This window comes from Ranitomeya imitator, chromosome 4 (genome assembly GCF_032444005.1).
Source record: "Ranitomeya imitator isolate aRanImi1 chromosome 4, aRanImi1.pri, whole genome shotgun sequence".
NCBI classification, from domain to species: Eukaryota; Metazoa; Chordata; class Amphibia; order Anura; family Dendrobatidae; genus Ranitomeya; species Ranitomeya imitator.
This window is the reverse complement of record NC_091285.1, coordinates 494,991,437-495,008,151: the sequence shown is the minus strand read 5'-3', so window position 1 is coordinate 495,008,151 and position 16,715 is coordinate 494,991,437. Positions and strand designations below refer to the sequence as shown.

Genomic DNA, 16,715 nt, shown 5'->3' with positions numbered 1-16,715 from the left:
AGAGTCTCTCATGCGAGACAATCAGTCCTAATATGCTAATGTCACTCAGATCAAACACTGTCAGAATGAGAGCCGAGTGTCTCCTTACTGTGATCCGATTCCCTCACAAGAGAGAAACGCATCACATGGAAAAGACTGAACTTAATTCCTCAATCTTCTCCATTGTCTGTGTCCGTGGTAATCGCACCGGACTGGTATGACATCAGAGTTCAGTCTGAGGTTTAACACGCACCCATAGACTTGCTTGGGTGAGTGCAACACAAATATCGAAGCCACTCGCAGCATGAAATTATTGTTTTCTCATGCCAAATTGGTATGAGAAAAAAGCCGTAGATTTGCATTGCCCTATAGCAGTGTTCCCCAACTCTGGTCCTCAAGAGCCACCAACAGGTCATGGTTTGAGGATTTCCTTAGTATTGCACAGGTCATTTAACGCTTGCCTGTGCGGGTGATGCAATTATCACCTGTGCAATGCTAAGGAAATCCTGAAAACATGACCTGTTGGTGGCTCTTGAGGACTGGACTTGGGGAACACTGCCCTATAGTATAACACTAGGCCAAGTGCTATTCGATAAAACATAGGATAGCAATAGGCTGTGCTATATGCTAGTGTGAGTAAGGCCTTAGACTTTGGCATTATGACAGCAGAAAAAAAGGTTTTGTTTAAAGGTTATGCCTGGTATTTCAGCTGAGCCAAATTACCTTCATGGCCTAGCATGCATTTCTAGACCCAAATACGAGTGCTCTAATCAATACTGAACATTTGAAACCAGTATTATACTTTTAAGAATCATTCACGCACTACTGCTGACACATGGCTGAAACTCCGCACACCTGCAGTGAGCAAATGGCCTCACAATATTATTTCAACCGAGTGGCCCCTGGTAAACACAGCTTTGGCCAAGCATCCAGTATCGGCAAGTGGACGCACCCTTATAGGCCAAAAGGACAAATTTCCTTCTGCTGGAATCGCTTTACAATCATTGACATTATATTATATAATATAATCTTTAGTCATCTTCCTTTAGAAGGGGGTTGTCTACATTGTGGAAAGTGGGCACCAAACTGTGTAAAATATGGGATTTATGCATGATCGTCTGTGCCAAGGCAGCATACCGAACCCTGCAGGACAAATCAACACATGACGCAAGTCATCAGCTGATTTCTTTGAACATCTCCAGCGTGTTACAGGAGTCAGCCTCTGTTCACATTAGCAGTATGATTTTTTTTTTTTTACTGTACAACAAAGCCATGACAGCCATGCTAGATTTAACTGCAAGTATACACCAGCAGAACCCAAAGAGTTTAATAGTGCCCACTAGGTTCCTATATGTTGTGTGCCAAGGGTAGTGTTGCAGGCTGTGCTGTTTGCGCCAAAATAAAAAGGATATACAGTAAAAGGCAAGGCAAACCTAATGGAGACGCTGAATGCAAATGTGAACAAAGCCTTACCATCCTCACTTCTGTGTATTATCGTATCTACAATAAAGGAAGAGATTCATCCTACTGGTGGCTGGGAATGTAATACAATGAATCCTCTGAAAACTACCCATTCACTTTCTACAGGTCTGCGGAGACTTGTTACAGGATGACCACTGCTGTAAAGGAGGAGTCCTACATTAATATTCCATCCAGCAAAGGTTGCAGTCAGTAAGAGGACCGGATCCCGGTAACTCAGCAGGAGAGAAATACTTTGAGGTATCCTCACACTCCTATGGTGCATAATGATGGCGCAGTGCAGCACAGAAATAACAGACTTCTCTTGTGAAGAGAATAAAAATAAAAATCAATCATACCCCTATCATCAAAGTGCCAGACAAATGATCAAGTATTAGCCACAACCTGGAGATAAAAAAAAGTCTAATAAAATAAAGCAATATAAATCTGTTTCTCTCCATAGTCCTCAGCTTCTTGTCGTTCCTCGACAACCATGTAAACCACCAGATCCAGAAGAGGAGGTAACGCTTGGTGTCCTTATAATACATTTTGGCAAAAGTGAAGTAAACAATCTGATAGAGTAGAAGACGACGATCTTATCCATACCACCAGTGCACCCTCCTGCAGGTGGCAGTGCAGCAGTGATGGTAAAGCGGGCAAAAGCTGGCATGCAACTATGCCTTCACCACCTGAAATACACAAAGAGACCCCCAAGATTATAAGAAGCCAAAAAACATCACACAGCACAATATGAATCATTTCTAGTGATGAGCGAGTATACTCGTTGCTAGGGTTGCTCGGGTGATTTCCGAGTAATTTTTACTGCTCAGAGATTTAGTTTTCCTTGCCGCAGCTACATGATTTGCGACTGTTAGACAGCTTGATTATATGTGGGGATTCCCTAGCAACCAGGCAAACCCCACATGTCCTCAGGCTGGCTAGCAGCCATAAATCATGCAGCTGCATCAACAAAAACTAAATCTCCGAGCAGTCACAAATACTCGGAGACAACCCGAGCGTGCTCCGAAAACCCTCCCTCATCATTAATCATTTCCACTCTCCTCTTACCATGAAATAGAGCTGCAGCAATAGAAAATGGACCGTGATTAATTAACCCTTTTACCCCCGAGGGTAGTTTGCACTTTCATGACAAGGCCAATTTTTACAATTCTGGGCACTGCAACTTTATGAGGTTATAACTTCATCACAGTGGTAACATTTATTCGGTATGACTTGTGTTTACTTGTGGGAAAAAAAAACGGAAATTTGGCAAAAATTTAGAAAATTTCAAACTTCAAATTTTCATGCCCTTAAATATGTCACACAAAATAGTTAATAAACAACATTTCCCACATGTGTATTTTACATGAGCACAATTTTGGAACCAACATTTTTTTAGTTAGGAAGTTATAAGGGATAAAAGTTGACCAGAAATTTCTCATTTTTACAACAAAATTTACAAAACCATTTTTTTTTTTTTTTTTCTTTAGAGACCACCTCACATTTGAAGTCACTTTGAGGGGTCTATAGGATAGAAAATATAAAAAGTGTCACCATTCTAAAAACTGAACCCCTCAACGTGCTCAAAACCATATTCAATAAGTTTATAAACCTTTCAGGTGCTTCACAGGAATTTTTTGGAATATGGGGGGAAAAAAAATGAACATTTAACTTTTTTCCCAAAAAAAATTACTTCAGATCGAAATTTTTATATTTTGACAAGGTAACAAGAAAAAATGGACCCCAAATTTTCTTGTGTATTTTCTCTTGAGCATGTTGCTACCCCATATGGAAGACCACTGTTTCAGCGCACGGCAGAGCTCAAAATGGAAAGAGCATCATTTGACTTTTTGAATGCAAAATTTGCTGGAGGCGGACACCATGTCGCGTTTGAAGAGCCTCTGATGTGCCTAAACAGTGAAAATTCCCCACAAGTGACACCATATTAGAAACTAGACCTCTCAGGGAACTGATCTAGATGTGTGGTGAGCACATTGAACCCTCAGGTGGTTCGTAGAAGTTTATAAAGTTGAGCCGTAAAAATAAAAAAAATGTACTCACAAATATGTTTTTATCAAAAAATATTGCATTTTCATAAGGTAACAGGAGAAATTTCACCCCAAAATTTGTTGCGCAATTTCTCCTGAGTGCGCCGATACCCTATATGAGGGAGAAAACCACTGTTTGGGCGCACGGCAGAGCTTGGAAAAGAAGGAGCACAATTTGACTTTTTGAATGTAAAATTTCCTTGAATCATTAGCGGACGTCTTGTCCCATTTGGAGAGACCCTGATGTGCATAAACAGTGGAAATCCTCCACAAGTGACCCCATTTTGGAAACTACACCCCTCAGGGAATGTATCTAGATGTGTGGTGAGCACCTTGAACCCCCAGGTGCTTCACAGAACGTTGAGCTGTGAAAATAATAAAATCACATATTCCTCACAAAATTATTATTTTAGCATTTTCATAAGGGTAAGAGAAATTGCACCATATAATTTATTGTGCAATTTCTCCCGAGTACGCCGATAACCCGTATGTGGGGGAATACTTCTTCTGTGGCACAGTGCAAAGCTCAGAAGGGAAGAGGCGCCATATTGGAGTTCAGATTTTGATGGAATGGTTTGAGGGTGCACATGCACATTGTCAGAGCCCCTGAGGTGCCAGAACAACAGAAACCCCCTATATGTGAACTCATTTTACAAACTACCCTCCCCAATGAATTCCTCTAGGGGTGCAGTGATCATATTGACACAACATGTGCCTCACAGAATTGTATACCACTGAGCAGCGAAGAATGAATAAATTATTATTTTACCACTAAAATGTTGTTTTAGCCCCAAGTTTAATTTTCTAAGGGCTAATAGGACATTTTTACAACAAACTGAGGTCTATTTTTGCCTCTGGTCACTGGTATCAGCTGATGGGACAACTGCTCCCATCATCCGAAACCTGTTGCCGCTAATAACAGAGACCAGGAGCGGCGGATGGGAGTATTAATCGCTCCTGCGCTGTAAATAAATAATTAAAAAAAAAAAAAAACATGGCATAGGTTCTCCTGTATTTTTGATAACCAGCCAGACAAGACTCACAGTTGAGGGCTGCAACTCCCAGCTGTCAGCAAGGTTGGTTATCAAGAATAGAGGGGTCCCCACACGGTATCATTTATTTAAATAAATCATTTTTAAAAAACCAACCAAACATGCTAAAGCAGGCAGCTGGGGGCTGGTATTCTCAGGCTGGTAAGGGGCCATGGATATTGCCGCCCAGCCTAAAAATAGCAGCTTGCAGCTGCCCAGAAAAGGCGCATCTATTAGATGCGCAAATTCTGGCGCTTTGTCCGGCTCTTCCCACTTGCCCTGTAGCGGTTGCAAGTGGGGTGATAGTTGGGGGATTGATGCCACCTTTGTATTATCCAGTGACATCAAGCCACTAGGTTAGTAATGGAGAGGGGTGTCAATAAGACTATTACTAACCCCATAGTCACATTGTATGAAAACACAGACACCAAGAATAAAGCCCTTCAATTGAAAGAATGACACTGACTCCTTTAACCCCTCTCTGACCTCGGACGGGATAGTACGTCCGAGGTCAGATCCCCTGCTTTGATGTGGGCTCCAGCGGCAAGCCCACATCAAAGATGCGACAGGTCAGCTGTTTTGAACAGCTGACATGTGCGCAAAATAGCGGTAAGTGGAATCGCGTTCCACCCGCCGCTATTAACTAATTAAATGCCGCTGTCAAATGCTGACAGCGGCATTTAACTACGGCTTCCGGACGGAAATGCGCGCATCGCCGACCCCCGTCACATGATCGGGGGTCAGCGATGCGTCAGGATAGTAACCATAGAGGTCCTTGAGACCTCTATGGTTGCTGATGCCGGCTTGCTGTGAGCGCCACCCTGTGGTCGGCATTCATAGCAAACCTGTAATTAAGCTACATAGAAGCGATCTGATGATCGCTGCTAGGTAGCAGAGCCGATCAGACTATGCCAGCTTCTAGCCTCCCATGGAGGCTATTGAAGCATGGCAAAAGTAAAAAAAAAGAAAAAAAAAAAAGGTTTAAAAAAAAATATGAAATAAAAAAATATATATATAAACGTTTAAATCACCCCCCTTTCGCCCCATTCAAAATAAAACAAAAATAAAATCAAATATACACATATTTGGTATCACCACGTTCAGAATCAACTGATCTATCAATAAAAAAAAAGGATAAACCTGATCGCTAAACGGTGTAGCGAGAAAAATTTTGAAACGCCAAAATTACATTACATTAAAATGCAATAACGGGCGATCAAAAGAACGTATCTGCACCAAAATGGTATTCCTAAAAATGTCAGCTCGGCACGCAAAAAATAAGCCTTCACCCGATCCCAGATCACGAAAAATGGAGACGCTATGGGTATCGGAAAATGGCGCCATTTTTTTTTTTTTTTTAGCAAAGTTTGGAGAAAAAAATTTCACCACTGAGATAAAAAAAAAAAAAAGACATGTTTGGTGTCTATGAACTCATACTGACATGGAGAATCATGATGGCAGGTCAGTTTTAGCATTTAGTGAACCTAGCAAAAAAGCCAAACAAAAAACACGCATGGGATTGCACTTTTTTTTTGCAATTTCACCGCACTTGGAATTTTTTTTCCCATTTTCTAGTACACGTCATGGTAAAACCAATGATGTCGTTCAAAAGTACAACTCGTCCCGCAAAAAATAAGCCCTCAGATGGCCATATTGACAGAAAAGTAAAAAAGTTAAGGCTCTGGGAAGGAGGGGAGTGAAAAACGAACACGGAAAAACTGATAATCCCAATGTCATGAAGGGGTTAATAATCTTAATTAAACCATACTTACGACTTTGATGAGATTCCACTGAAGCCCTCAATCTCCTGTAATAAACCAAAAATAAAAAAACCATAGCTGTTGGTCATTATATTGTAGTTTTTTTATTTTAGTTTTATTACAGGAGATCGAGGGCTTCAGTTGAATTAGGCAAGGTCTTAAGTATGGTTTAATTAAGATTATTAAAGGAGTCTGTTTCTTTCAATTAAAGGACTTTATTCTGGCTGTGTCTTTATTTATTATATAACTATAGGATTAGTAATGGATAGGGGTCTTATATATGCCTTTCCATTACTAAGCCGTGGCCTTGATGTCACCTGACAATGCATAGCTGACATCAACCCCACAAATATGAACCCCACTTGCCACCGCTACAGGGCAAGTGGGAAGAGACGGGCAAAGCGTCAGAATTGGCACATCTAATAGATGTGCCTTTTCTGGACAGGTACAGGCTGCTATTTTTAGGCTGTGGAAGCCTATATCAATGGCCCCCTACCAGCCTGAGAATACCAGCCCCCAGCTGTCTGCTTTAAACCAAGTTGGTTGTCAAAAATGAGGGGGACCCCACGCAGTTTTTTAAAATTATTTATTTAAATAATTATAAAATACCGAGTGGGGACCCCTCTATTCTTGATAACTAGCCTTGCTGAAGCTGATAGCATGGGAACCATGGCTCCCTGACCGGCAGGGATGATTTCGTCACCACTTGCCAGTGAACTGGAAGGAAGGACCTGCCCTTGGAGATGAGAGGAGACGTGAGCCACCAGTTGAGAGACCGTTTGACCCGGGGAGAGAGTTGGATCGGGCGGTCCAGGGAGAAGACAGACCTGTTCCACTGATACAGGATGGCTTGCTGAAGAAGTCGCGAGTGAAATTGGGCGAAGGGAATCTCTTCCAATGTTGCTACCATCCTCCCCAAAACCTTCATGGCCGATCGGAAGGAGGGAGACCGAGGGCCCTGGAGCAAGCGTACGTCCCTACAAAGGATGGATCTCTTGTCTTCAGGAAGGAAGACTTTGGTCTGACGAGTGTCCAAGAGCATGCGTAGAAAGACGATGCGCTGAGAAGGAATAAGGCAGGACTTCTTCCGGCTGACTAGCCACCCGAAGCGGGCTAGGGTGTCTAGAACGACAGAATTTGGTGAGTGTGAGAAAAGGACGGAGCCTTGATCAAGATGTCGTCGAGGTATGGAAACAGAACCAGGCCTATGACCCTCAAGATGGCTATCAGCGCCGCCATGATCTTCGTAAAGACTCTGGGAGCGGTTGCAAGACCGAATGGCAGGGCGACGAACTGAAAATGATCCTGGAGAACCACAAAGCGCAGGAATCGGTGATGTCCCGGAAATATCGGGACATGAAGGTAGGCGTCCTGAATGTCTATGGAACACAGAAACTCCTGAGCTTCCATGGAAGCATTTACTGAACTAAGGGACTCAATCCTGAAGTGCTTCAGACGAACTTTCTTATTCAGTAATTTGAGATCCAGAATGGGACGAACCTTGCCGTCTTTTTTCGGTAACACAAAAAGGTTTGAATAGAAAACTATGAACTGTTCTTTTCCTGGGACAGGAACGATCACCCCGGCTTTGAGGAGAGAAGCGATGGCTGCGAAGAAACCCGGAATTAGAGCGGTGTCTTTTGGCGGTCGGGATTCGAAGAAACGATCCCGGGGTCCAGAAATTAACTCTATTTTGTAGCCCGAAGATACAACTTCCCTGACCCAAGCATCCTCTACTGAGGAGATGTTGATTTGCATGTGGCGACATGCATGTAGCGACTTTTGTGAGATGAGTTGTGTGGCGACATGCGTGTAGCAACTTTTTGTGTGTCGAGTTGCATGTGACAGGTTAGTGTAGCAAGTTGTGTGCAGCAAGTTTTGCGCATGGCGAGTTTTGCGCGTGGCGAGTTTTATGTGTGGTGCGTTTTGAGTATGTGCAAGTTTTGAGTGAGGCAACTTTTGCATGTGTTGCAACTTTTGTGCATGTAGCAATTTTTCCGCGTGTGCAAGTTTTGCGTGTGGCGAGTTTTGAGCAGCGACTTTTGTGTTTCGACTTTTACGTGGCGAGGTTGGTGTATGTGTGGTGAAATGTGTGCTACGGGTGGTATATGCGTTCAAGCACGTGGTAGTTTGTGGCGCCTTTTGTGTGTGTGTATATATATATATATTGGAGATTCTAGCAGTAATCGAATCTGCAAGGTGCGCAGTGAGGATTCTGCCATGCTGGCGCATTGAGTGGTGGGTGGTGGCCACAAGCATATGATATGCATACACATGGTCAAGTGCCAACTAGACGTGCACAGACTCACTCAGTACAAGTTTCAGTGAGGTTGTACACGTCTAGTCCGAACATGACTACAAGTAAGCAAAACGCATACTTTACGTCACATGACCGTCTGCTCCCAGCGCATCATTACAGCGTGCAGTGCAAGCAACGTGAGGATTCAGGAGTCTGCAGTCTTCAACACCAAGGCCGGATAACCCCTTTAAGAGCGATTTATTTTTATGGTGTGAACCATACAGAAAGTCCCTTTATTATGAAATTGACTTGGTGAGCTGGAGGGGGTTCCTCCTCACCTTTTTACGTCAGAAATGGATTTCTTTTCTCAAACTCCTCAATTTCACCTGGGACTGCTGAGCAAGGGTTGCGGAAGAGCACAAGGGATCTAAAATAGCCATCTTCTAGCTTTCATCTAATGTCTACAAGAAGCCAATCATTAAGCAGAAGTAGCAGTGCTGGCAGGAATACAAGGCACTGGCTGCTCCCACCACTTACCTATAACCTCCACAACATGAAAGTTTAGTGCTTGCTGAACAAGAAGCAATGTTTCTGAAAGGCGCTGCTGCGGACTGGAAATCTGGATTCTCCCCTTAACATCATTAGATAATGCCGGCCACATTTTACCAAACTCTTCTGTTGAAATCATAAGAGGTCTGAAAAAAAGAAGAGCAAACCTAAGTACACCCACATGCACAATGCATAAGAGTGCTTTACAGACAGAGAGTGTAAGTTTATTTTTCCTTCCAAAAATTCTTATTTAGGCAGCAGTCAATGCTGATTCAAGGGGTCATCCACCTCTTTGTGTTACCCATGTCCCCACCCCAGCTTGGTTAAAAATAAATAAATAAACAGCATAACATAGCCTTCTGATTCCTGATGGCCATGACCACGCTGGTCTCCTCTCCTTCTCTTCCGCTGTGGTCAGCATGTGACCGCTGCAGCCAATCAGTAGCTGTGGTGAATGGCTGCAGCTGCTAAAAGAAAATTATGGCAGAAGACAAGGAGAACAGACTAGCGGGGCAGAGGAGTAACTATATACCATTTCTTATTTTTAAGAGCACAGTGCTCTATATGCTTCGTGCACACATGGCACTGCCAGTTTCTCTTCCCATTTCTCTAAGATGGCTGGAAACATCATCAGTGCAGACTAAACATCTAGTTGCTGGCAGCAATCTAGATAATGCAGTAAAAGAAGATACGCCATAGATACATATGAGGACCACAAAGTATGCAATCTCCATACACCACCAGATAAACCCCTCTGGCACTGCCCAGCCGCTGCTGCTACATTTGATAAGACTAAGCTGACTGCCATTGATAACACTTTATAGGGCCTCTAGTAATGGGGGGCAGACTTCACCAGTGTGCTCCTTCTTACATGTATCCAATCAGAAGATCTTTTGATTGGACTTACCAAAGATGAGGTATTTTTTTCACTTAAGGTACCTTCACACTAAACGATATCGCTAGCGATCCGTGACGTTGCAGCGTCCTGGATAGCGATATCGTTCAGTTTGACAGGCAGCAGCGATCAGGATCCTGCTGTGATGTCGTTGGTCGCTGCAGAAAGTCCAGCACTTTATTTCGTCGCTGGACTCCCTGCAGACATCGCTGAATCGGCGTGTGTGACGCTGATTCAGCGATGTCTTCACTGGTAACCAGGGTAAACATCGGGTTACTAAGCGCAGGGCCGCGCTTAGTAACCCGATGTTTACCCTGGTTACCAGCGTAAAAGTAAAAAAAACAAACACTACATACTTACCTTCCGCTGTCTGTCCTCGGCGCTGTGCTTCTCTGCACTGACTGTGAGCGCCGGCCAGCCGGAAAGCACAGCGGTGACGTCACCGCTCTGCTTTCCGGCCGCTGTGCTCACAGTCAGTGCAGGAAAGCACAGCGCCGGAGGACAGACAGCGGAAGGTAAGTATGTAGTGTTTGTTTTTTTTACTTTTACGATGGTAACCAGGGAAAACATCGGGTTACTAAGCGCGGCCCTGCGCTTAGTAACCCGATGTTTACCCTGGTTACCGGCATTGTTGGTCGCTGGAGAGCGGTCTGTGTGACAGCTCTCCAGCGACCAAACAGCGACGCTGCAGCGATCGACATCGTTGTCGGTATCGCTGCAGCGTCGCTGAGTGTGAAGGTACCTTTAACGCTTTGCTTTACTCCCCAACATTAGTGATCTATTTAAAAAAAAACTAAATAGAGAAAACAGCAGAAGTTGGTGTATTTATTTTACCTGATAAAATCAGAAAGTACAAAGTCTAATGAAAATTCAAGCCGAGAAGGCACCTCAGACTCTGCTAGGTACGTGACACAGCCATGGATTAACTCTTTCTTGCACGGGTGTGTAGGGTGTACACTGCCCCAACATTGATGCACTCCATTTTCCTCCAGATGAGAAAGCTGGCAACAAAGACTCCGGGAAACCTAAAACACAAATAAATTATAGCAATGCAATCAAAGCAAGAGGAAAGTCCAACATGTTGGGGTCTTTGTGGTTATGGTACTGTCTAGATCAGCAGCTGTGGATTCCCAACTAGCCTTACGTTATGTGTTTGCACTGATCTGCCTCAATGGCAGCAGCAATGGTTGGTAATTGAGGAGACTTACTGTAAGAAGCTCGGAGCCTTCCACTTGTAGATTAATATTCCGAATTGCAGAACTAGTGGGATTAACAATAAACAATGCTAGGACCAAGCAGTCATCTTTCCACACTTTACTAGAGCACACAGTCAGAGTCCCACAATGTGCCAGCTCAGTGACTGCAGAGTGTGAGTGCTGGGCAAGCTCAGGAGGTAAGGATGGCACACAGACAATTGTGCTGGCTCCCTGGCTGGATGGGTAAGTCTCCAGGTTAGAGTTTGCAAACAAAGAAGAAACTTTCCCCTGTACGGAGTTTTCTTCATCTCCTTGTGCCGGTAACAACCTGGAAGCCGCTGATGAGACATCACTTGGCAATGTCTGCGCTAGGTGATTCTGCTCCCCCGGGGGGTACAAGAGCTGTGCATTCGCTTTCTTGCCAAATTTAGATTTTCTTTTAAACTTTTGTGTGGTCTGGTCTGGTTTACCCATCTGTGAATACAAAAAGGTCACATTAACTATACACATCTACCCATTAGTCATTAACCCATTAAAATGACCTATCTGTGTCTCACAAAGCCAGTGCTCCTTCTAGCAGCCGCCTGTCTCCCCCCCAAGAAAATAAAAACAGGCGCACAGCATGATCTAAATAACTTGCTAGTGCCTGGTGACCAGGATGTTGTCATGACGACATTTGGTCACCATGGCAACGATTGGGCCTCCGCAATCACGTCGAGGGGGTGCCAATCCAAAGATAGAGGGGGCTCGCTCCCTCTGCCTCTCACTAAATGCTGCACTTAAAGGGTTAAAGTGCCGGAAGCGGTACGGGCACCACTCCTGGAATTGAGAGCTGGGTGTCAGCTGTCAGAATCAGCTGACACCCCGCAGCGATCGTGCACACACACAGCCTCTGTGCGCGCAAAATCTCCATGATGTATCCATACGTCCAAGGTCGTTAAGTACCAGGCGACCTGGAAGTAAGGATATGGCTACGGTTGTAGAGGGGTTAAAATAATAATAAAAAATAAAAAAAAGACCCATGTGCAGTGCATGTCAGCACTCGCATTCCCGGGGCTCCCGTAAGGAAGTGTCACGTGAGCCCTGCGCCAATCAGCACATGCGTCTCTGTTCCTGCCTTCAGACATATAAGTTATCACCCCAGAAAGTGAGAGTTGCGGCTGGCCACTCCCTCTCTTGATTACTTATACATCTGAAGGCTGGGACAGTGACGCCAGTGCTGACACTGGGCGTGATATAACCTCCCATAAGCCACAGGTACGAGCGTGGACACTGCTGGAAAGGCACCAGCCCGGGAGGCAAACATTCAAATCAAGAAGGGAGTTGTCTTCGCAGTGGACAACCCCTTTAAGCACACTACCGAATTATACAGTATGTACCTAGTATCTTTTTCTCTCTGGAAACAAATGGAAATTGACAAAATGCACATAATTTCTCTGAATGAAAAATTAAGTCCGGCATGGCAAAATCAATAAGTAAAAGAATACCAGGATACAATCTCTATCATTAGGGGTTATTACTTCCAATACAACTGAGCATACCAATGAGACCGCATTGGATCCAAGGCCCACAAATAGCGAGGAAGCTAATTGCTGCTTCTCCCGGGCCTCTGTGGAGATGAGTTCAACTGATGGTTCTGGGGAAGGAACAGCCGGCTCTTCATCTTCACCCATTGATATGCCGCTCTCCAATGGAGGGGACACAGGCTCTGATTTGCTCATTTTACTTTCCTTTTTCAGTAAGTAGCCTTCTTTTCCCCAAACTTTCCTAATACCTTCCATCTTCAAACGATTTTCCCTAATTACAAAAAGACAGACATTGTAAAATCAAAAACAAAACTAAAATACGGTAAAAAGAATGCAATAACCTGTGACAACGCCTATGGAGGAACCCAAACAGGCATGAATTGACCTTGCTTTATTAAAGCATTATCTGAAAATAGAAAGCAGTCAGACGGTCGAACAAATCGGGCCGAGATCGGGTCGCAATGCTCGGACTGGCTGGCAGCTCTCGTGACAACTGCAAGCTCGGGCCAGGAGAGGCACCTGCCAGTCCATGCAGTGCTTCCCGATCTCGGTCAGACTTATGCGGCCGTCTGACTGCACACATAGAGTGATTGCCTTCAACCATAACCCCTGTGTTTATGTAAAAGTAGAAAAAAAAATCAACTGCAGTTAATACTGCATCTTCATTTAGGTTATGAGCAAGATTAATTTCTTACAATAAACTATTGTCAACAGCAGTGGCCCCCAACCTGCTTCACTTTAAGAGCCACATTCAGCTCTGTGAATTGGTCCTGAGCCCCCTGATTAGTGACATACTGGCTCCCTCCTCCCACACTAGTGGCACCCAGTGCCCCCACCCATTACTAGTATAAAGACAGCCAAAGCTTCCTTGTCTAAATCACCTGAGACCATGTGCCCTCCTCCCTTATAAGCGGTATTCTTACATCTAGAGGTTCCCACCCCCAATCAGCTTGGAGGGAGTACTTGATGCAAGAAAACAATCACATCCAGCTTCAAGAAACCTTACATTACCCCCACATTACATATATTTATCTTTTCTCAGGCACTTCATTGGGAGACACAGAAACCATGGGTATACACTGCTGCCACCAGGAGGCAGTCATTAGGAATTACAACCTAAGGAAAAAAAATGTCAGCTCCTCCTTGGCAGACCATACCCACACACTGGCAGCCAAGCTATTCAGTTTAGGGTCAGACATTGGTAAGGAGCTCCCGACCAGTTTATGCAAAATTATATTTATTTTTTCTCGTCTCTTCAGATAGGGTAACAGAGGGGCAGAGGCGGACATATCATTGGTGCAACCGATGCGGTCACCCAGGAGCCCAAGAGGTAAGGGGCCATTTCCACCTCCAATGTAGCAGGCAGCTTCTATCATAGACAGCACTATTGTACTGTATAGGGCTGGAGCTGGGACTCAAATTTAGTCCTCGGCTTCAGTTGCGGCCTAGTCGAGCCATGCTCCCTGCTTTATTGGCCAATCAGCTGCTTGCGTAGGCGATTCTCCGGCTCTGCAGCATCCCCACCCCCTCCTCCAGCATCGGCATTTTTTTCAATATTCAGCGAACCACAACCAAGCCAGCAGTCTCCAGCTGGTTCCCATAGGAAATCAATAGCTCCTGACACCATGACCTCTCCTCCAGCACTTCTCAGCTCCCCAGAACAGGACACCCGCACTGTTAGGGTATGTGCACAAGTAGATGGAACCCCTGCGGATTTTTCCGCACCTGTTTTGAGAAATCCGCAGGTAACAAGCACTGCGTTTTATCTGTGGATTTACAGCGGATTTTATGCGCTTTTTGTGTGGATTCCACCTGCGGTTTTACACCTGCGGATTCCTATTATGGGGCAGGTGTAAACCGCTGTGGAATCCGCACAAAGAATTGACATGCTGCGGAATAAACAATGAGCATTTTTTTCCGCAGTATGTGCACTGCGGATTTTGTTTTCCATAGGTTTTACAAGGTACAGTAAACTCATGGAAAACCGCTGCGAATCCGCAGCGTCAAATCTGATGTGGATCTGCAGCAAAATCCGCTAAGTGCGCACATACCCTTAGGCTATGTGCACACGTTGTGGTTTTTACCGCGGAACCGCAGCGATTTTGATGCTGCGGGTCCGCAGCAGTTTCCATTGCGTTTACAGTAAACATGTAAACCTATGGGAAACCGCTGTGCACATGCTGCGGGAAAAACCGCGCAGAAACGCAGCGGTTTACAAGCATGTCACTTCTTTTGTGCAGAATCGCAGCGATTCTGCACACATAGAAATGCATTGATCCGCTTACTTCCCGCATGTGGCTATGCCCATCATGCGGGAAGTAAGCAGATAATGTGCGGTTGCTACCCGGGGTGGAGGAGAGGAGACTCTCCTCCAGACCCTGGGAACCATATTTGTGTAAAAAAAAAAAAAAGAATTAAAATAAAAAATAATGATATACTCACCTCTCAGCGCTGCACGCGGCCGTCCGGTCTGGGTTGCTGTGCGAGCAGGGCCTGTGGTGACGTCGCGGTCACATGACCGTGACGTCACGAAGGTCCTTCTCGCTTAGCATCTTTGGAACCGGACCGCCACGTGCAGCGCCGAAGAGATCGGGACGTCAGAGGGTGAGTATAACCATTTTTTTTAATTATTTTTAACATTACTATTGATGCTGCATATGCAGCATCAATAGTAAAACAAGTGCAGGAGTAAAACCCGCAGTGGAAAAACCGCAAGATAAACAATGATAAATCTGCAGGGAAAACCGCAGCGGATTTGCCCTGCAGATTTATCAAATCCGCTGAGGGAGAACCCGCAGGGACCCTTCCTACGTGTGCACATACCCTTAGGCTGTCTTTCCTGAGATCCTACACAAAGGGCCCCAAGCAAGGCTACCTCCCTCCTGGGACCCATAAACCCTTATCTGTACATACTCTTCTTCTCTTCTTTTACCTATGTCAGACACCATAGAAGAAAAAAAAAAAAAAAAAAATCACACGCCAATCCACCCAGCTCTCACCGGTCGTGTACTAGGCTTGTGTGTCCTGTAAGCAAAAATACCAGTTGACTCAACTTGCGGTGCCTCCAGTGCAGGAGCCCCACTGCAGCCTGCAACAAGGATGTGCCCAGACCCTGGTCACAATCATAGAGCAACTACCACCGCACTGGGTGCCTCAACCATTGCCAACAGCGGAGTCAGAGCCACCAGCCACTCCGCACCAGCATGGCAGATCACATCAGCGGTCAAAGCAGCCTAGAGTAAGTATTTCATCGCGGTCTCCGACTTGCTCCACGACTCCAAAATCACACTCCCCATCACGCTCTTCCTCAATAGAGACGCAGTCAGTCACCTCAGGTTTCAGATGATTACTCGGATTCAGACCTGATTTCATATTAGGCTACAAAACAGAGACATAGTTGACAGTCTTGTCTATTCTGTAAATAGGCATCCAATCCCTGAACTGTCAATCGGTTTCTCTAAGCTTCTGCACAAGCGTTCTAGGCAAGATGGTGGAGGCCATCCGAGTGATTTGCTCAGTGCCGCCGTAGACCTCTGCAACTGGCTCTGCTTTCCCATTGGTACAATCTGTCCTCAGATGTTGAGATTCTCTGCCATTCCAGAAGAACCTTGCCGAGGTTTTTTCTGCCTCTAAAGCTAGGTTCACATTTGCGGTCGAGTCCGCAGCGTTTCGTACGCAACCGCAAACGCATGGCAAAACACATGAGAACGCTGCGTTTTTTATCCGCATCAACTTACGCATGACAGATAAAATAACGCAACGTTTGCACGCATTTTTGCATGTGTTTGCGTTGTTTATGCGCATGAGTTTGTTATGAAAAAAATTTTCAAGCAGAATTTCATTGACAAGCCACGCCCAATGGGCATAGCTCATGGGATTTCTGTATACAGACCCTTGTGCAAATGCAAGCGTTCCCATAGACTGTAATGCGTTGTTTTGACGCATTCCTTCCGCAAGCATCTGCATGCATATCGCGGTGGAAATTTGACACCAAAAAAATTCTAACATGGTGCGTCAGCCGCGCCCAGCCACAC

The 16,715-nt window shown here is 45.0% G+C and overlaps 1 protein-coding gene across 2 annotated transcripts in view; it reads right to left on the bottom strand.

Annotated features, from left to right (window-relative positions):
* Positions 1–1,152: 1,152 nt before the first annotated feature.
* Positions 1,153–16,715, bottom strand: part of AP4E1 (adaptor related protein complex 4 subunit epsilon 1) — a 112,247-nt gene continuing 96,684 nt past the window's right edge. Inside the window, exons 17-21 of one of the 2 annotated variants that reach the window (XM_069765998.1) lie at positions 12,697–12,952; positions 11,168–11,629; positions 10,794–10,984; positions 9,053–9,210; positions 1,153–2,126 (exon numbers count right to left, since the gene is read on the bottom strand). In XM_069765998.1, the coding sequence (XP_069622099.1) occupies positions 1,975–2,126; positions 9,053–9,210; positions 10,794–10,984; positions 11,168–11,629; positions 12,697–12,952 (1,219 nt within the window). In that variant the 3' untranslated portion in view covers positions 1,153–1,974. The remainder of the gene's footprint in view (positions 2,127–9,052; positions 9,211–10,793; positions 10,985–11,167; positions 11,630–12,696; positions 12,953–16,715) is intronic. The other variant, XM_069765999.1, reaches the window with a different exon arrangement.